This window comes from Fusarium solani, assembly GCF_023522795.1.
Source record: "Fusarium solani strain SB1 chromosome Unknown bctg00000013, whole genome shotgun sequence".
In the NCBI taxonomy this organism is placed as follows: domain Eukaryota; kingdom Fungi; phylum Ascomycota; class Sordariomycetes; order Hypocreales; family Nectriaceae; genus Fusarium; species Fusarium solani.
Window position 1 is genome coordinate 1,163,463 of NW_027072145.1, and position 19,654 is coordinate 1,183,116.

General features: G+C 49.9%; 6 protein-coding genes across 6 annotated transcripts; 1 reads left to right on the forward strand and 5 right to left on the reverse strand.

Annotated features, from left to right (window-relative positions):
• Positions 1 to 2: 2 nt before the first annotated feature.
• MRS44_017248 (uncharacterized protein) lies at positions 3 to 1,306 on the reverse strand (the record flags this gene model as incomplete). The annotated part of the gene is made up of 3 exons (XM_046284307.2): positions 3 to 365; positions 419 to 1,191; positions 1,261 to 1,306. The coding sequence occupies 3 exons, from the start codon at positions 1,304 to 1,306 to the stop codon at positions 3 to 5; spliced, it is 1,182 nt and encodes a 393-aa protein (XP_046127152.1).
• A 989-nt stretch (positions 1,307 to 2,295) lies between these two features.
• MRS44_017249 (uncharacterized protein) lies at positions 2,296 to 3,180 on the reverse strand (the record flags this gene model as incomplete). The annotated part of the gene is made up of 3 exons (XM_065617711.1): positions 2,296 to 2,314; positions 2,359 to 2,994; positions 3,059 to 3,180. 3 exons carry the CDS (start codon positions 3,178 to 3,180, stop codon positions 2,296 to 2,298), a joined length of 777 nt encoding a protein of 258 aa, XP_065473783.1.
• Positions 3,181 to 3,867: 687 nt separating this feature from the next.
• Positions 3,868 to 6,234, reverse strand: MRS44_017250 (uncharacterized protein; the record flags this gene model as incomplete). Its single annotated transcript, XM_046282472.2, has 3 exons — positions 3,868 to 4,084; positions 4,140 to 4,806; positions 4,860 to 6,234. The coding sequence occupies 3 exons, from the start codon at positions 6,232 to 6,234 to the stop codon at positions 3,868 to 3,870; spliced, it is 2,259 nt and encodes a 752-aa protein (XP_046127154.1).
• A 6,622-nt stretch (positions 6,235 to 12,856) lies between these two features.
• Positions 12,857 to 13,498, reverse strand: MRS44_017251 (uncharacterized protein; the record flags this gene model as incomplete). The annotated part of the gene is made up of 1 exon (XM_046277397.2): positions 12,857 to 13,498. One exon carries the CDS (start codon positions 13,496 to 13,498, stop codon positions 12,857 to 12,859), a length of 642 nt encoding a protein of 213 aa, XP_046127156.1.
• Positions 13,499 to 14,039: 541 nt separating this feature from the next.
• On the forward strand, positions 14,040 to 14,739 carry MRS44_017252 (uncharacterized protein; the record flags this gene model as incomplete). The annotated part of the gene is made up of 2 exons (XM_065617712.1): positions 14,040 to 14,302; positions 14,412 to 14,739. 2 exons carry the CDS (start codon positions 14,040 to 14,042, stop codon positions 14,737 to 14,739), a joined length of 591 nt encoding a protein of 196 aa, XP_065473784.1.
• Positions 14,740 to 15,907: 1,168 nt separating this feature from the next.
• MRS44_017253 (uncharacterized protein) lies at positions 15,908 to 17,254 on the reverse strand (the record flags this gene model as incomplete). Its single annotated transcript, XM_065617713.1, has 3 exons — positions 15,908 to 16,000; positions 16,063 to 16,548; positions 16,610 to 17,254. 3 exons carry the CDS (start codon positions 17,252 to 17,254, stop codon positions 15,908 to 15,910), a joined length of 1,224 nt encoding a protein of 407 aa, XP_065473785.1.
• Between the last annotated feature and the right edge of the window lie 2,400 nt (positions 17,255 to 19,654).

The window sequence follows — 19,654 nt, forward strand, 5'->3', positions numbered from 1 at the left end:
TCTCATGGCATCAACTCGAGAGCACTGCTAGAGTTGCAATCGATTTGCTCCATCCCCTTCTTACCCTTGTGCCGCATCATCTCCTTGCGAACAGCCCCCGCCACGTACGACAAGAACACGACAACTCCAACTACGGCATATGCAACTATCAGGCCGGTAGAGGCTTCGGCCAGTTGCAGTCCGACGCCTCCGTTGATGATGCCAATGATCATCAACGCTCGCCCGTACCAGAGATGTCCGTGGCTGACAGGGGTTCGCTTCTGGTGCCTGACAAAGTTGCGGTGGTGTAACCAACCCAGCACAGGCTGCAGGATCATGAGGAGACAGATGGCTAGACCGAGCTGCACATGAGGCTCGTTGAACCACTGCACAGATGTTAGCATGCGACGCTTGGTGATAAACCTCGGGGCTTTCTTACCTGGCCGTTTCTGTCGGCGGCAATCTTGCCAATGCCGAAACCAACCCACATGCCTGCAAAGACGATGATCTGCCAACCAGCATGAACAAGCCATTTACCGATCAAAGGCATCAGCACGGACCCGATGGGGAACCCTATCAGGAAGACTATCGACATGATGATGCCATGGATTGTCCCGCTGTGTTCTTCGCCACCGCCGCCAGAGACGGCACTGTTGCCAGAGCCAGAGCCGGCCTGCTTGCTCGATGAATTGGTGAAGGGGTTCTGGTCGGCGCTGATGCTGGCTTTGGCAAAGTCGACCGAGAACTCGTCCGTGCCGTCGTGCTCTTCAATGAAGGCGCGAACGTTGGCAGAGTCCAAGGATTGACCCTTCTTCCATGCCCCGATCCAATGGTTGGATCCAGAAAAGTCCATATTGGTAAGCCCATCGCATTGGATATTGGCAATCATGGTTTTGTTGGAGACTCCAGTTCCCTCGAGCAACTTGACACCTTGCACCAGGCTGTACTCGGGCATGTCATGCCCATGTCCCTTCCTCGTGCTTAGAGTGACGTTTCCGGAGCCATCCTGGTACAGGACAAACATGGTAGAACCACTCATGCCGCTCCCTGTTCCGAGGGCGACCCATTGGTAGTCGGCGGGAGCTTCGAGGCGAAAGAAGATGTTGCCAGAGCCTGAAGCGGCGGTTGACTCTGGGACGCCCCAGCCGTAGCATACGTCGTTGGAGTCACCGGTGCAGTAGGTTGCCGGTGTCGCTGATGCTCTTTGGGTAACTGTAAAACAACAAAGGAGGCCTGTCAGATGGCGTTTGACGGTGCAATTCAGAGTGAGCTTCTACTTACGGAATGCCATCATCGAAGTGACGGCTACTCTAGCGATGGACTTCATAACGCAGAAGGGCTGAGACAGCGAAATACAGAGTATAGAAAATAATGGAAAGTGACAGGAAGGGGAACGAACGAAGGAATGCCAAGCCAGAATGTGCAGTGCAACTTAATTGAGCCGGCCGAGACGCCTTAATTATTCCAATTCTTTCAACCACCCCCAGAGCACTAACTGGCCATAGCCCAAGCCACTGGAGGCGAGCGTACGTCACCACGATAAAGACGGTGGGCTATAAAGAAGGGACGGGGCAGGGCAGGTCTCAGCCTCAAAGCCACCTCCGTCCAATGACGGGCATGGCAATTTTGATGACGAGGTTCTAGAACGCCCTGGACTCCCATGGCAAGGGGACCGGGCGACGCTCCCGCCACCTTCAGTCTCGTGCCTTCTCGTTCCCTGCGGATCATGGTTCTCAGATCCCGTCTTGGCATCGATTGACAGCATCCACATCGCGACTCCCTCGTCAGTTGTTGGACCCTATATCTCTCTAACCAGCCATGTATAGCTTCGACATTGCTAGCGATGACCTTGCACTCACGCCGTGGCGCTCTACGCTGCGCATTGAGGCACATACGAAGCCACCAGCCGTCGATTCGTTGTGGCACTCGACTCGCCGTGCACTCCCCTGCCCGAGCAATGCATCCCCAAAGCCAGTTAGCCACTAAAAGCTTGCCCGTCTCATGTCATTCGTGGTCTAGCCGATCATCATCATATCATCTCTACCGGCAAACGATTACGCGGCCCGAGGTTATTATAGAACCGAGCCTAGCACACGTGGCCAGCCTCTATTTTAGTGTTGCCTTTTCCGGTCTAAACATGTTTCCTCTGAACATTTCCATGGCCGGATATTGTCTCATGAGCCAGGGGTTGTTTCATCAACCTCCAACAGAGAATCATGCTCCCCTCCAGCCTCCGGAGCCGGTTCCCCATCACAATGATGCATTTCTTTCGTGACACCATGCCATAGGTGGCAAGATAGGGCGTCGTGTACCGGTCTAAACCACAGGTACTGTTCTAAACGAGGTTTTACAGTGTCCCAGGCCGTTTCCTGCGCTCACCTCTCAACGCGTCTGCTGTAGCGAATCTCAAGTTCCGTGAACCTGGTAGCAATTGCGCCCATGGCCGTGGCCCAAGTCAAGAGACCTGAGGCTTGACTGCCTCTGGTAGTCTCTTGTTTTTCCAGGGTCTCCAATAAGCGCAACATACTCCGTGCGTGGCGTAGCTTGATCCCCGTATGGAGCGGTGTGGGATGAAGGACCATGTCGATATGGAGGAGGGCACAAAGCCGACATATTTCGCGAAGGGTACATGATGCATCTACGTTTAAGTCCTTGTCTTCACCTGCCGTAGGCAATGGCGTGTATGGAGGCAGTGATAGGGTCGTATGAGCCGCCCAGTCACAGTTATTGAGCAGCACGTCCAGGGAATCTGGAGCCCCTTCTCCACCGCGGCAGTAATGGTCGAGGGCGACAGTGACCTCGGACATGACTCGGAAAATCTCAGCCAGGCTTTGGTCCAGATACGTGGGCATCGCGCCGTCAGAACTTTGTCGTAGACGCTGGCCACAAGTCACGAGCATTTCACTGGCTTGAGCATCAGGCTCCCATAAACCACCACCTAGCAGTGGCTCCAGCTGACGTGGACAAGAGAACTTGGGCGCACACCCTGCCCGAGCGCTGTAGACAATATCGAACCTGTGACTGAGTGTCAGTGGACTGACTCAACTGGGCAGACTAATAGGGTTGTTCTGGGCCTTACAGAGGCAAGACGTATCCAAAAGCGTTCTGGTCGACACATGAGATACCTCCGTTTTGCTCCACGAGATAGTAAAGCGCCTTGATGTGCTCTTGACCGAGCGTCATTCTCCCGTAGATGTGCATATCGCAATAGGTAGCCATAGGCGACAACGGATGCGGCGAAGGTTTATCCGTCAAGTGTTGGAATAATTGGGAGCTTCCCCCTCACTTCAGGGTCACATCACAAAGTCCTAGATTGAAAGTTGAAAGTCCTAGATGGAGTCGCACGGGATATAAACCCCTAGGGAGCTCTCACCATGACAATAATAATAATAACCTTGATTTTATCAATCACACCCAGCATCACTGCGCAATTCAACAACACCTCTTTAGACACACGGCTCTGTTTAACCGGACAAGGCGAATGAAGCTGCACATATATCCAAGTAAAAGTGAGTACCGAAGCATCCAAGGAACGATCTCGAATGAAATCACGTTTGTTGTTCGACTACTGGTTCATCAACCATACTTCATGCCAAATTTCACGTTATGACCTCAAGCCTGCTTTCCAAGCCTCATTCACTTCTGCCCAATCTTGCCATTCTCCTCAAGCCTCTGAAGGGTCTTCCTCGTCTCGTCCCGAGTTTAATCCCCATCATACCACTGACTCCTGAAAAGCCTAAGTCACCCTCTGCACCGCCGCCAGCTTCTTCGGGGTCTCATCCAGTCTCGCCCGTCAAAACCCTGACCCAAGTATTGTGCAAGGCGAAATCTGCGGCCTTCTCGTATCTTGGCTGTGGAAGCCGACGCTTGGTGCAGTCCTTGGTTCTTTTAATTCCAGAGATCATCACTACCACCGGCAGCTCCCACGCCGCCAGGACCCATACAGCTCGGGGTCTGGACGGCAAGAGTTGGGCTCGCGAAAGAGACCGGGGTGATATCAGACATCCAGATTCGCATCTTGTAAATCTTAAATAGGTCTGTTACGAGCGAGTTGAAGTTGACGTAAGAGTCGGCGAAGTAGTAGAAAGTCAACTTCCTCCAGTCCCTATCAACGAGCTTGTCAGAACACCAGAGTTAACAAGTCCACCACAGGCACTCACATTTGGAACTCGGCATCTAGGATCTCCATTCTGAGACCGTGTTCCTTAACCTTCTGCATACAAACGCGCTTGGCCTTTGCCTCTAAGCGTTCCTTGTCCCGCAACGCGTGCACTTCATGGCTTTGGGCAAGACGCTTAATAAGCCTGGGTCGCAGTATACTCTCACTGGACTTCCGCGTGTGATGCTGGCTTGGGGATGCCATGCCTCCAACTGCCCTCGCTTGGAGATCAATGGAAGAGGCAAGGTGGCCATCACTAGCTACTTCTAGGGCGGCAGCAGCACCCTGAGAATATATCATGAACCACTTGTAATGCTCCTCGGTGTAATACTCCTTGAGATCCTTGGCCGTCTGCCAATCGACGTTGTCCTTGGCTACGGTTCCGAGGTCAGTGCCGCGATCAGCTTCGACAATAAAAAAGTCGCCTGGTCTGACCGTTAGGCCGGTTCCCTCTTGAATGTAAAACACATCGGCTCTGGCGCACTTGAATAAAACAATATAGAGGAGCCCGTTGTGGCGAGGCTGAGCGATGCTGTCCTCGTTGTGGGGAGGAAACGTTGCGCAGTTCGCATCTGGGTTTGGGAGGCCGTAAGCGAATGGGTACTGGCTGGGAAACCCAGGCCGATATGCATTTCCCACATTAACAGCCCCTCCGAAGTACTGGCTTGCTGTAATAAACGGTAGATGATTCGAGGCACAACTATAAGTTATACCCTCCCACTCATCATGAGCGGCGGCTCCAAATGAGGAAGCATCATGATATATACCGGAGGATACTTCTGGGGTTGCTGCATTTCGGTCGCAGAGCGCTCAAGTGTCGAGGTTAGGTTCGGGATAGAGCTGGTGGACCCCTGACGAGTAGGTGTATTGGCGAACGGGTGCCGTTGACAATGAGGATCCTCTGTGATAGGGAACCCAGGGAAAGTTGGCCAAAACAATTCCTTGGGATTGGCATTATCAGCCTTGCGGCTGTCGATGCCAAAAGGAACATGTAGTGATCCTTGCCCAAACTGACTCATCCGCCAATTTAAAGCCCGTTTGTCCATGATGTAGGCCGATTCGTTTGCTTCATCAAGATCATCTATGGCAAAGCCGTATTGTTCCGGCACAGATCCCCGCAAGGAGTAGCCGTTTCTGATATAAGCTGATCTGGTCACCACGCGGGGTCTGGTACGTGCATTATACTGCGTTTGCTGGCGCAGGATCGCGTTTTCTTGAGCTAGCAGCTCAATGGTTTTGGCGTCAGAGCTTCGGTAGAAGGATCTTTGCGGCGACTCGCCCGGGCTCTTATCGTCATCATCCTTAACCTTCTTCGACTTCCCAAGCATTATACCGTCATTCGCTATCTCGCTCAGCATGCTCGGGCGAGAAAATCGAGGCTGAAGCGCGGGGCGACGAGCATATCCTAGAATGGCTGAGGAGCTCATGACGGGTGGAACGGCTGTTATCTTGGGATCTAACTGCCCGACGGAGTACAATTGCGATCGATATGTCTTGGGTACAGGTTGATGCGGAATTGCAGGAGGGATCTGGGAATTGGGTCGAGAATCCCGTGATACCGGAGACGTCTGTGTGTCAGGGTTGAAGAAGGAATTGCTTGCAGCGCCGGGAGGGATGGTTGATGTTAGCGAAGGCACAGCCTCACTGGGCCTCGCTGCGGGATCTCTGGGTTCTGCCCTCCAGATTTCAGGACCCCAGGGGAGGGCGCCTGTTCGAGCTATGACAGACGCCGCCGAGTGTGAACCCCACACGCCGGCACCAGTTTCGGCAGATGGGGTTCGAGGTTGAGAAGCGGTCGGCGACATCGAGCTACTAATAAAAGACTCTTTGCGAGGATGACCAAGCGTCCGAGAGGTTTCATTTAACCACGAAGGTCGCCGGACCGGTTTCGCTATCTGGGATGCGGACTGTATAGCAGGCTGTGTAGACTCATGGCGATGGTCGCCTTCGTCGTCTGGGCTGGCGAGAGCTTCGGAGTCAGGTGTGCACGTTCTTGCATGCAATTTGTCAAGCAGCAGTAGCTGGTTGTTGGCCGTTGCCGCAGCGCCTTGGCCTTGTGTCGAAGGCGTGCCTGATTTAATCTGATCATAGCTCATCGTGGAGTGAAGTTGTCGGCTGTAAGTATGAGTCCTTTCTGGGAATGAATGAAAATGAATCTGTGACTGGTTAGTGGTTTGACCCCACGATAATCATTTTATGCCGCTTGAGAAACTGCAAGGTAAATGACTATCAGTAGCTGTTTATGAGGAGAAAACTAAGTACGCGCGACAAACTGGTTAAACAGAAACACAGCAAATAGAAGACATAAAAAGGTGGCTATGCTCTTTCAACCAGAAAATTTCGTGGGCGGTGCAGCAGGGGACGGGTCCTAATAGTATAGAGTCTGATCTTTTGGAGGGCCATCGTTCGGCACAGGCCTACAGCGAATGCCCAGTGCTCAATGGCAGGGACACGGAGTTGTACCATCATCGAACTCAACCATTTGACATTACAGCACTGGACGGTAAGGATAAGAGGACCATGTACCGCTTTAAGAAGCACGTCTGCGATACTTGGGAAGCCCGGTGCTCAGAAGATTGACTCGGCCAACGACCGGTTACCGTCTCCTATGAACTTTAAGACTCTATCGCTCCTAGAACTAGGACTCTCCCTTACAATCAGATGGCGACTCGATCCGAATTAAAGCAAACCCGGAGAACAGTACTAAGGCGGGATATATTCTTTTTAGTATTGGAAGCAGATGCGTTTCCTGCCACTGTATTCCCCGAAAAATCGCGATAAAGATTCTTGGAAGCATCATGCTGCGCAAGGCCTGAAGCGGGAGCAGGTCAATGACGTGGGCGTCGGCAGCAGGTCCTTGGACAGGGATTTTGCGGGGCTAAGCTCTGCTGGCTATTGGCCGTCTTGGGCGAAGCAAGTAGCAAGGTCAAGATCAAGAACGGTCAAGCCACGAAGATTGATTGGACCAATAACGTGTGCTGTTACACACAAGTGTGTTAACACCATCCTTGAGCAGGTGGGGGTGGTTGATGTGGCTGCAGGCACTTTACCCCGCAATATTCGCGCAACTTAAGCGTATCATATGATATTCACTTTAGAAGCTTCTCAAGTCATTCAGAACTCCCTTATATCGCGTCAATGCTCGAGGAATTGTCTCGGGTGGATTGTTGTGTGTATCTGCTGAGTCAAGTTGAAATGTTCCCAGGAGAACTTTTGCGCAAGAGCCTTTGGATCTTGCGCTTGCATGCAAGTGACTGCTTGATCGGTACTGTCATCAGCGAACACTCAGCTAATACATAGCTTGAAGCTGTCCTCTTTAAATGTGTGCACCAAAGGCTTGGGCTTGGGCTTGGGTTTGGATGTGGGACTTGGACTGAGCCGCCACAGAATCCTGCCCAGCTAGCGCGTCGATCCAGGTCAGGCAAATCCAGGCGATGTCCCCACACTCAGTGGCGTGTATACATGAGCCGACAGTCATGATCGGTCACATTGCGTCACTAGTGCCACAGCTCCCGCCAGTAGAATCCCCCGGGAAGGAGATCGATCTCTTGTAACAAGTACGCTCGTACGATCAATCAGCTGATCTCATCTCAGGTGATGAGCGAGTACATGATTCTGGATGCACGAAACCGGTGGCTGTTTGGATTTCATGCACACCAAAACTGCGATGTTGGGGAGAGGAGGTGGTGAAGGCGTTCTAGAAAACGCCATCAGACCACCATCCATGCTACGAATGCACATCTCGAGGGAGTGAAAGAATTGTCAACAAATAGCTAGTTAGTTCTATTATGATCTTTGGTTTTCACATAATGCAGCGCAGCACGCCGGTATGGTGTTGTTATAGCGGAAACTTACTACCTTACGCTCAGTCAGCATCGGTAGACACCGCGTTTGAGCCCTTGTATAAGAACAAGACGAAACGGAGCCTTCATAATTCTTCATGTCCCACTCTACAAGGCCAGAATTCCACATAAATTTATCGTTGAAAGTCACGGCTCATGAACTACATCCCCCCAGGTAACTCGGAAAACCAGAGCGACGACAATGTGTCGACCTCAGGCCCGCCAATACCATTCCTAGCAGTATTTGGCAGTATCCTCGGCTTTTTGTTGGTATTTCTCATCTTGTACGACACTGCTTTCAAGTTCTCCCCGTTAATATTCATGCTAATGAACATAGCTACATGGTAAGATCACGATACCATCATCGCCAGCCTCAGCGAGACATCGAGGCCGCGACGAGCAAAACGAAGGTTATATTTGATCTGCAGACGCTGAACAATGTCAACCCGTCACGCCAATACAAGGCGGTGAAGGTATCGAAGAAACAAGTACCCCCGGCTTTATCGCAGCCCAGTTCAGCTGAAGTCTGGTAAGTTTACCTTCTATAAACAGAGACTTTCCTACAAATACTCACACCAGTACAGTGCCATATGCCTCGAGGTACTCGTAAACCAAGACTATGTCCGACGACTGAGATGCAAACATGTTTTCCACACAAGTTGCATCGACCCTTGGTTCCGAAAACACCATGTCGACTGTCCACTATGCAAGTCGATCTTCATTCCAAATAGGCTTGACGATCCAGAAGGCGTTCATTAGGTAAAGTTCCATTATTGGTACTAGAGGCGTGTTCAATTGGAGGTGACATCAAGTAGCGAGGTTTTTATGAGGAATGTTCTGCCTGCAGCGCCTTACTTATAGGTTGGGAATACACAGATGCTTGGTTTTGATGTACTTTGGACAATTGTAGAGAGTGATTTATAACTGTGATGAACTACGTAGTGTATAGCCCTAATGACGGACAAACAGGAAGTAAGCACTTCCATCGTCCGCCTGATTGCCGGCCTGTTCATATAGCTTTCTTTATCGCCACTCATACAGTGTATCGTCGATATTAGGCATTTCCTTATATATCTTAATCATTTCCGGTAGGTCCGCTATAAGTAGTTCTTTATCACCATTTTGTCTTCCATCATTAAAGAAGGTTATAAGTAGCGGGTCGTTCCAACCCTTCAAACTAATAGGCGGCATGAGTGTCTTCTCTCTTTCAGTGCACTTTGCGGTATAATCCTCGTTCTACCTTAGTTCCCGAATCCTCCGCGAGGCTGCTCTCAGTTAGCTCTCAATCAAGCGATTGGTAGAGTCGGAGGTTTCCTCGCTCTCACATGGGTTGTGGAAAACGCTTGCTAGCACCCTGATGGAGGAAGGAGCGGTATGATTTGAAGAAGACACCCGTCTGATGGAATGTTGCAGCATGTATCAATCTTGGCTATTAGCAATGGCTGCCTGGAGACCGGAAACCAGCGTGTACAAGGTGATATTGACCTCGCATCATTTTAAGTCGGAATCCCCACGAAGAGGAGACTTAATACCCTGAGTATACATAATCTAGGTCTCGTATCCATGTTAAAGAAGGTCAATAAGTTTAAAACTTGGGATTATACCGACTATTTGAGTTGCCTGTTGGCAATGCTTAACACATGCAACTCCAATTCATGGGCAAAGCTATTAAATCTGTCTCTGAAGTCGGCGTGTAGAATTTTCTAAATCAGACCAACAAAAGTATTAAGCGTCTCTTGAATATTTATTAATGAGCACAGAAAGAATCGCTTTTTCACACCAGCCGCCACCAGCACCGCGAACATATTATACATTCCCCCCACCCCAAGAAACTTAACGCGGATACATCAAGCTCCGACATTCTTCCTCGTTGACCCGTCCATCGGCGGAGACAACGGATTAAGTAATCTGTGGTTCTCCAGCCCCAGGCAGGGTACCCGTTTCTCAAACACCACATAATTTATCTCGCTCGCCTTCTCGAATACCTCACCACTATCCTTGGCAGGAATACCGTGCTTGGCCCCCATGCCACCACCCACGAAGATAACCATCGGTGCCGCAAGAGCGACTCCACAAGGACAAGTCATTATAGAGACAGCGATGGTAAGCTGGAATGAACCCGGCCACCTGCAGATTCGCCTTAATGGTTCAGTGCGTCATTGGGGAAGCCTAGGACCATCCCAACCCAGGTGATGATAGCGATGAGAGTGATGACAGAAGCAACGTAGGTAGTAAACAGGCCGGCGTCCTGCTCGATAAGGGTTCGATTAATCTGGCGTTCTCGCACGACTTGAACGATTTGGTCAAGCATCAGCTGTCCACAAGCGCCAGAAATACGGACTGTGCCGGCTGACACTTTGTTGATGGTGGCGGCACTTATCGAAATATTGAACTCATCCTAGCCCTCTCTCTTGCCCTCCAGCCGCTGTCGTCGTGCTGATGATCCAGTCTAGCGGTAGAGGGTTATCTTCGTATTACGCCGTGAGGTGGTATTGACCCGCAACAATGATGAATTGATGCCCTGGAGCACCGTAGTCCATTCCCTATTTTTATTGAGCCAATTTCGCGCCACAAAGTCTTTCTGCTCTTATGATGACTATACCTGTGGAGAAAACTCCCATCATGAAGCTAGTCTCGTAGAAATTGTATGTGTCTGGCACATAGATGACAAAATTAGCAATTGTGTTCTGCGCGAGGGCAAACCAGCCATTAATGATTTTATATATTCGCTTTTCGCTCTTTATATTCAGTCTCAGAAAATAACACGTCTTTAGCTCTGGTTCTCACATGGCAAAGTTGAACGCCCCCGCTTGTCGACTGCAAGGACGTCGCGTTGGGCGAGCAGTTTCTTGGCCATATCTTCCACGTCGCGAAGCCAAGGAGGAAATGCTCGCAAATCCAGGTCAAGGGTGTATTTTAAAATGGTATCTTCCTCTAGCTCAGTTAATTTCCGTAATTCGGGTATGTTATCGCCTCAGATGGTTTAACGAGGAGGCGGCGATCGGGTGTTGCATGATTGACTTATAAATTCTGGCTGCAGCTCGGGTGCTGAGTGATCGATCTTTTTTCACAGCTTCAACAGCCAGCACCAAATTGAGCCTCTTTGTTATTCGAGGCGATGCTTGTTGATGGCGGAAAACGCGCCTGAAAGTTGATGGTCCCCGTTGTCGCGCTTATCTGCCTCATTCACTCTTCAAGTACGTTGCGCCTCTTTGTCTCAAAGGTTACTCACGAATCCTGTCTCAGGTTAAACACGAGAGTTAGATCTCTATGTTCGTCAATCATTTCCACATTCACCAACGAGTTGGTCTGTTTTGTCCTTCCTTGGATCGGGTCGTATTCGTCAGCTATAACGAAGTGTTCCTCACGATCTGTTTCATCCAAGTTTTGATCCTTCTTGATCATACAGCCCGTGTGTCAGAACGGCCTTGGTGATACGATGTGACGCAGACAATCAGTATTAACCACCAATTCTTAACTCTCTCTTGCCCTACATCAATGTTTTTGCAAGTCCCCCCCGGTTTCATCAGTCATCTTCTTATACTAATTTGAAGCTAAGAAAATCCGTCACGCTCTGCCACTGAAACCACTCTCGATAGTCCTTCCGTCGAACAAGCTACGAACAATGATAAGCAAGACATAATGCGGACTTTGGAAGTTTAAGCTCTTGTCCTCATATTTACGCTCTAACTCGCTACTAAAAATATAATGATCTCCTGGATGTTGAATAAAGAATACTAACTGGCGGCGGAGCGGACCGATAGAAAACGTATGCCGACCGTATGGGCAGCCTAAATGCTACTATTCATGCTGGTAACTGTGATGTTTGTGAGTGCGCCTTTCTTCGATCAGCGAGCAAAAGATTTCTCGGACTTTAACAGATTCGAGTCCAGGCTGGCGATCAATTCAATTCAATCATACATCTGGTGGACAAAAGAACAGCTAATGAACCGTGCGAGCGTGCACGTCCCATAAAACACACCGTGCTACCCCTGCTTCAACTCAATCAGCACCCCAGATTGAATTGATCGCCAGCCTGTTCGAGTCAGACACTACCGGCGTTCTTCGCCACGCCGTTTGGCCTTAACGCCAACGGATTGGAGACGGCAATTCCACTCTGGTCCTGGCCCGTATTCTGCGCTACCTAGTGCCGTTATTCGTTTCCATTGTCGGTGTATTCATTTTGCTTGGGCTGCTACTAGTTTAGAAGAGCTTTGCAACGCCCCGTTTCTGTCCTTTATGGCTGGAGGATTTGGTGCATAATTTCGGCGGATGCTGTATCCTGGTGTCCAGGCTTTTGGATGCCTACAACTGCTCTGAAAGAGGAAATGGACGACTGTGCACTCGATGGAGTTGTTACAACTGAACATTGCACGGGTTGGCCAAGGTGGTATGTGCTGTGTAACTCTATATTTCGGGCCTAAGCGGTCGTAACATCACGTGTCATCTTCAAACTTGTGGCCAAAGACGAATGTTTATCAGTATTCTCGGATACGGATCGGAAATACCAAATTTCAAAGGCTTGCCTTTGAAACCTTCTGTATTCATCCCATTAGGTTTTGACCCATAATCAGATGATACCCCACAGGTGTGACGAAAGGTGGCACAGGGTTCACATCAACGTCACTATGTAGTAATATCAAAGTGCCCCCATTTCATTGTCATATCAGCAAGCAGGGCATGCTTGGAGAAATCCATGGAGGAATTCAGTTTGCGAGAAAAACCAAGTGAAGAACCAAGACGCTGCTAAAAAAAAAAAAAAAAAGAAAAAATTTCCCAAATGCTGCGATGATCTTTCCGTTTTCCCCCCCCCTTTCCTCACTCTCCCTTCATTAATTTTTCACAATCAATGACCGTCGTTCCCGACTCCTCTCTTTCATTTCTTATCGTGTCTCTTATGGGCTCCCGGCACCGTCGTGACTGCCACGGTGGTATTCTGACCCGTCTCGGTAACCGCATGGACGACTACATCCTCGCCAAATGGCCATTCGCCTACCATATCCCCGATAGTGTCATACTCGGCAAAGTCGGCAGGGTCTAGACACTTCTGGGCCGCGGAGAAGGCATCGGCTCGATGGATGTATGAACCCTCGATCTCCGTCTCCTGCACACAGCCCGTGCGGTCCTTATTGTAGTCGATTGTCGTCTGCACCACATAGTGTAATGATTCGACTCCCTTTGGAAGCATTACAGAGCCATCTGGATTCGCTGGCAGGGACTCGTTGTTCGGTGTTGTGTCGACCCCAATCAGGAAGACCTGGCCAGCAGGCGCTTTGGCATAGACAAGCACGCCATCGCCATGCTTCCACTCCTCCGAGCTTGAACGCGTGGCATACTCTTCGAAGTCGCCTGGCTCATACCTTAATTCGTGTAGTGCCCTGGCAGCAAAGACTTTGGCAGCTTCGACAGTGGCGTGTGTACCAAGGATGTAGACGGAGCGCTTGGCTCCAACAGAGTCCTTATGATAGTCGATAACGGTCAGAGTGGTGTGGAAAAGCAGCTCTGGGCTCGTCGACATGGTGGAAATTTGTGTTGTATAAGACCACTTCGATCGAATGGTTTTGTCAAGTCAAGAGTTTATGGAACAGGCATAGGAAGAATGGGCGAGAGGCAGTTGTCTTTAATACGGAGCTGCCGGATATTCTGCGTCTGCAGTAAAACAATCCTGTTGGTGCGGGGGTGGCGCTGTTACCACTACGTGAGGCGCTTCTTCATGTGACACGACACTGGCAATCAGATCAAGTTGATGCTCTTGTGACGCCTCGCGCGCCGGTATCCCCCATAATAATCCAGGGGTGGTGGGATGTAAAGTTATTGCTGGAGATTAAGGAAGGACTATTTTAAGCCACTATGTTGTGGTCAGATTTGATTGATCAGATCATGATTGATCTTAGCATATGATTATTACCCGTGGGTCTAGGTTCCAAGAGACCCACTATTCTATTGGGCGGCAAAATCCTTCGACACCTCACTCCCCCGCTTCAACCCGCAAAATTGGCCCCTTTCTGGTGTAATCAAGCACTTGCCCGTTATCCTTGCTAACTGTGATACAGATCAGAATGCCCTATTCCTTGAAGGTCATGGTCGGCGTCCAGGCTGCTCGGCATATTCCCCTCCCCCGCAGCCGACCTCAGCGTGATGTCCGGAGCAAGCCTCTCTCACTGCGAGTCGCGGCCACGGCCTTTGGCATGTCAAAGAGTGATGTTCAACGTCATCTCGAGGCTTTGGAGGCTTCAGGAAGACCTGCATTTAGTGACAGGCCTGTTGGCCGGCCACGGAACCTCAATGACGTTGAGGATTGTGCCTTGGCCGCCTACGTTATGTGACTTGAGAGGAGCGGCTTCCCTGCTACTCGTATCCAAGTGGAAGCAGCTGCCAATCTCTTGCGGCGAAGCCGCACGCCTCTAGCCGGCTCTGTAGGTGAGGGTTAGTACCTTCGCTTTGTCAGAGACCACCCAGAGCTCCAGAAGAAGAGTCTCATACGAGCCCTTTGACCGCGACCCTGCCGCCTTCAAGAGTGGTGATCTTGGGGACTTGGAACACTTCTTCTCTGAACTCTCAGACACTATGAGGTTACGGAATCTCACTGCCTCACAGATTTTGAACGTTGACGAGGGTGGCAAACGTATTGGTGTCCTCCGGGAGCGCTTGGAGATCCTCTTGGTTCAGAAAGAGAAGAATAAAGGCATGACGTTGTCTCCTTTGCCAACCGCGAGCCAGCGACTCTCCTCTGATTGGATTCGTCATTTTAATAGATAGCCGTTCGAAAGCCTAGCCAAAGTACAGACTATTGGCACCACCTTCGAGGACTTGTTTCTCTGACGAATTTATGAGAGATTTAGACGACTTTGACTGTATCTGGCACGAGCCCTTCTTCAAAAAAGAGGAGAGAGATCGGATTTGGCGACTACTTATTAGTGATGGCTTCACAGGCAGAACCTTCATCGAATTCATGCAGTATTGTATCTCATTTGATATCGAGATACTCGTTCTTCCTCCTCATTCTACGCATCTTCTGCAACCCCTCGATGTTGGCATATTCCAGATGCTAAAAGCGCACATCAGCGAGTGATCCGTTCGCCCATTCGAGACGGATTTCTCAATTTTAAGCGGTCTGACTTTATTACCCTCTACCAGCAGATCCTCGACCAAGGATTTACCCTTTATAATATCTCATGCTTGATCCAGCCATACTCGCTCTCCCGGATATCAAAGTACCAATTGACGGCCATTGGGATAAAAGAATTGAATCTCGACGCCTCTTGACGTATCACTATCTTCGTCTTTATGGACGGATGTCGTTTCATGAACCTGGTTACCCAGTGTACACCGATAGGCCTTTCCCGGCCTTGTTGCCTCAAGAGGTCAGCGACGGTGGCGCGAACTTGACTGTGAGAAGGAGCATACCCCAGGGCCTCTTGTCGAAGTACTTGGTGTGGGCTCAAAATCGCCCATCCCCGTCATTCGTTCCTCATGGTGGGGGGTCCGCTGATTAGGAAAAGGACCGTTGATTCGGAAAATACCCCAATTTTGCAGGGAGCCTCACGTAATCACAAGTATCTCATTAACAATTCCAGATCGGGTTAGGGTTGGCACCAGATCGTATACATCACCGACATACTAATTTATATGTAATCAGAGGTATCTTTCCTTTCCGAATCAACTGTCCTTTTCCAAATCAGCGGACCCCCCACCATGAGGAACGAATGACGGGGATGGGCGATTTTGAGCCCACACCAAGTATCCAGGTGACTAATCTGGCCTCCTGAGACGGGTTCTCATCTCCTTGAGTGCGTTAAGGCTTCGTGAGGGTCACGACAGGGGGTCCGGTCCAATTAAAATAGCGAAAATTAGAGGTACTTTAATCCCCACCTATTTTCTATGGTGATAGAAGTCCCAACAATCTTGTGAGTTACAAATCGCAACCTCACATTGCTTGCAGCCGTAAGATGACCTCTTCAGCCCCTTCCTTTTCGTATTGCCGTTGACGCCGGCCAATGGCTTCCTCTTGCTTCGTGACCTAATTTGACCGCAGCGGAGTCCTTGACAAGCAAGGCAAGGGCTGTTTTTCCCTCTTTTGACGCGTTCATGCAGCTCCATAGGCGTATTTTCGTCGCCAGCTCGAAATCGCTGCCTGGAATGACCAGTCCAATAAGCCGCAATAAGGTCATCTATAAGGCGGCCTCGCCAGTCACTCTGAGACCTTATTTTCTTCCACTTTGGCTGCCCATGAAGCTGAAGAAGATAGCTATTGATGAGGGCTGTGTCAAGAAGGAAGGTCCAAGCTATAGCCTGCCAAGGGCCACGACGAATTGAGTGACTATAGCCCCGTGATGCCCTCAGTTGGTCGCCACGGTCCACATGGTTCATCTCATCGTTGTACGTAGCGGCGACAGAAGGGATCGCAAAGGTCTTGACGGCTTCGTCACCAAAAAAACGCTGTATTGGCCGTGCGCGGGCTTGATCTGTATTTGGCCTCTTCCTCTTCCGTATGACAAGCTCGTCGCCTTTGAATACAGTAGATAAGAAGAGCACGAGGGCGTTATCCTTCCACGCGATTTGGTTGACCTAGGGAAGAGCAAGTCAAATTAGTAGGGGTTTTATGGGTAAATTTGACTTAGCTAGCTACCTTATTATCAACTGTTGGAGCCATTCTGACCTCGTTGAACTGAAGGAGCCTCTGGCCGGCAGAATCATTGTCTTTGAGCTTCGCGAAGGGGGCGTAGATACCACAGTTGCGGCGGGCCGTGCCTGTGGCCCCGTGGCCGTACTGACGGAGGCTTCTAAAGAGGTTAGCTGATGAGAAGAGGTTATCAATAAAGACGTGATATATGGCTTTTGGCAGCTTATTAATAAGGGCAATAACCACGCTTTGTGTCGGGTTGAGGTGTGTGTAAAGTCGCCTTCTTCTCTGAGATCGAAGCCGCGTTACGAGGCTAACTGGACCGTATCTCTTCTTCGGCTCGTGCCAAAGCCACCCCAAGAAGAGGCCTTTTTGCGCCGTGGCCCAGATCTTGAAGCCCACGGGGATAGGCTTATTTGAGACTCGTGTTGTCTGGTATGACCTTCCTGTATAGCGGATCATACACTCGTCCACAGCGATATTCATGCCCGGCTTAAGGAATTCAGTTGACGCGTATTGTAGGTGCCGAGACCACTCGTCAACGGCGGCGAAGACCTTCGCAAGGCCAGCTTTGGCAGCCTCTTTGGCGAGGCTGAAGGGGTTGAAGAGCCGAAGGTGCCGATGAAGCAGTTGAAAGCGGTCAAAAGTCATGACTTTGAGGATTGAATGGTCAGAACCTTGGTGCCCCAGCCGGGAAGTCTTCCAATGGTCTCGGATTGTGATTTCCTTATGAATTCCTATATGAATTAGAAGCGCAAGCCATAGATATACCTCTGGCACGGTGGTTGGCTTCCAACTGCGAATTCGAGCCCGTGGCTTCCAGCTGCGACTGCGAAGCAAATGATCAACCCATTCATTCGTATATTTAACCCATTTTGCGACTAGGAAATAAGGCACAAAGTGATGGAAGAGGTCAAGAGGCTGCTGGGGGCAGCTCTTTGACCTCGAGGTCGCGATCGGGCACCATCACCGGGAGGAAATTGGTGCCGCAGCTAGGGACCGGGTTGAAGATAGGTCGGCAGGTGAAATCGGCTGGCTGCTCGCGGCGGCTATTCTCTTCTGTAATTATAATACTTGGATCAGAGGTACTCAGTGCCTGACTAGGGATTGATTGAGAGCTCATGAGTATCTTCAAAAAGATTTATATGGTGTTGTAGGTGGATATAATTAATGGAGCACTATGTGGTACCCCTCTCGTACCTACGTCATGACTAAGGTCATGTGGGTCAAGTAACCTCACGAAGCCTTAACGCACTCAAGGAGATACACGCACAGCCGGGCTGTGCAATTAAGATTACATGATATATCGTACAGCCGGGGGTACTCATACCCGCACCGGCCCCGGTGCAAATAAGATCTGTTATGTAAGCCCGATGTATATGAGTGTAAGAGCGAGATATCCTCTTCTTCATATACATAAAGAAACAGCATGTATGCGTGTGATTGAAGTGCATGAGTGATTCACTAGATGCAAGGCATTTCAATGAATAATATATCATCTGATTAGCGGCGTATCAGGCTGCCCAAGGCCGTAAAGAACAACACGGCCATCACGATATAAGTGAAGATAAGTAAATCACCTCAACGCGTGCAATATATAAAGCAGGGCAATTTCCCTTATAAGAAGCTCTTTATTCTCATATACAACATTATCACAAAGATATATAATCGCAATCAAAGCCAGCATCAGAACCCCCCGGATATCCCTATCTTTCAGGATCATACAGCGACGCCATAGAGGCATTAGATAGGGAATAATAGCAATAAGTTTGTTTTACGGCCCATTGCTAATAACTAGCAGAATCATGCCCCAGGCCGCCTTCAGCATCCAACAACGGCGCCATTCCCAGTCGAGCTTTGGCGGTCTGATATGACATTGCCAACAGACCCAGTCTCTCCCACCGTGCTCTACAGAGACCCTCAGGCCCTTGCAAGAGCCCAAGCTGTTCAATATCCTCCTCAGGGACAGCCTGTTACTATAGAGATGCGGCCAACTGGATATGAGCTCAGAGGAGAGTGGCATATTGGGTATCTCAATCTCGCCGTTTATGAACGTCAACAGCGCCCTCATCTGGATACAGCTCCTATCTGGACTCATACTCAACTCCAAGATTTCGATGTTATATATCGGAATAGGCAGATCACAGTCCCGGGCACGGTATGGCCAACAGCTGCTGTGGGGATGACTACCAACCTCCCAACCATCCGGGCAGCGGAGGGATCAAGGATTCACATTTGGAGCGTTGATTCAAATGGGTATATTACGTCGGTATGGCAGGGGACGCAGTAAATAGTCCAATAAATGCAAATCGTGGTGTTGCTGCATTATCGCTGGTTATCATATAAGCGATTACCAAGCCCAGTGAACACTATGTATGAACTCGGCCATAGCTTTGTTCAATTAACCAATTGGGTCACCGCAATTATACTTGGACATTGGTTCTTTCTTTATTATCATAACAATATATATGAATTGCATGTCCCATTACTTCTATGTATATTAGTTGGGGGGTTCCCATTTCCGTACCATCTCTCCTGTACTTCAAGATCTCTCTCGGCAGCATCCCATATTGCTTGCATGCCTCGCCGCCCTGAAAAGGGCTGCTCTGCCATCTCTATCCCTACATTCCGTTCAACCCTCTCATTCTCAGCCTTATCCTAATCAAGATAACTCGTCATCTCCTCCTTGGTCCATGGCCTGATGCCCTTTTCACCTCTGCAATGCTTCCCCATCTGCTTATAGTCAAGGCACCACTCATAGTCCTTTTTTCTATAACGCGAAGGCAGCTTCATGGCCTTCCGGTATAGCTGGTTGGTCTTCACGGCGCCCCGAGGCCTCGTCGCATACCAGGCCTCTCGTGCTTCTTTATATCGTTGGTAAATAGCACGGGGATCAGGTCGCAGTGGCACATGTGGTGTAGTGATCGTTGCTGCCTTGGCTGCTGAAGGAGATACCACACGGGTTGTTGTGTGCGTTGTGGTGTGTGTAGTTGTATAAGCTATAGTCTTAGATACCACAGAGACTCCCGACGGGGATGACGGGGATAATGA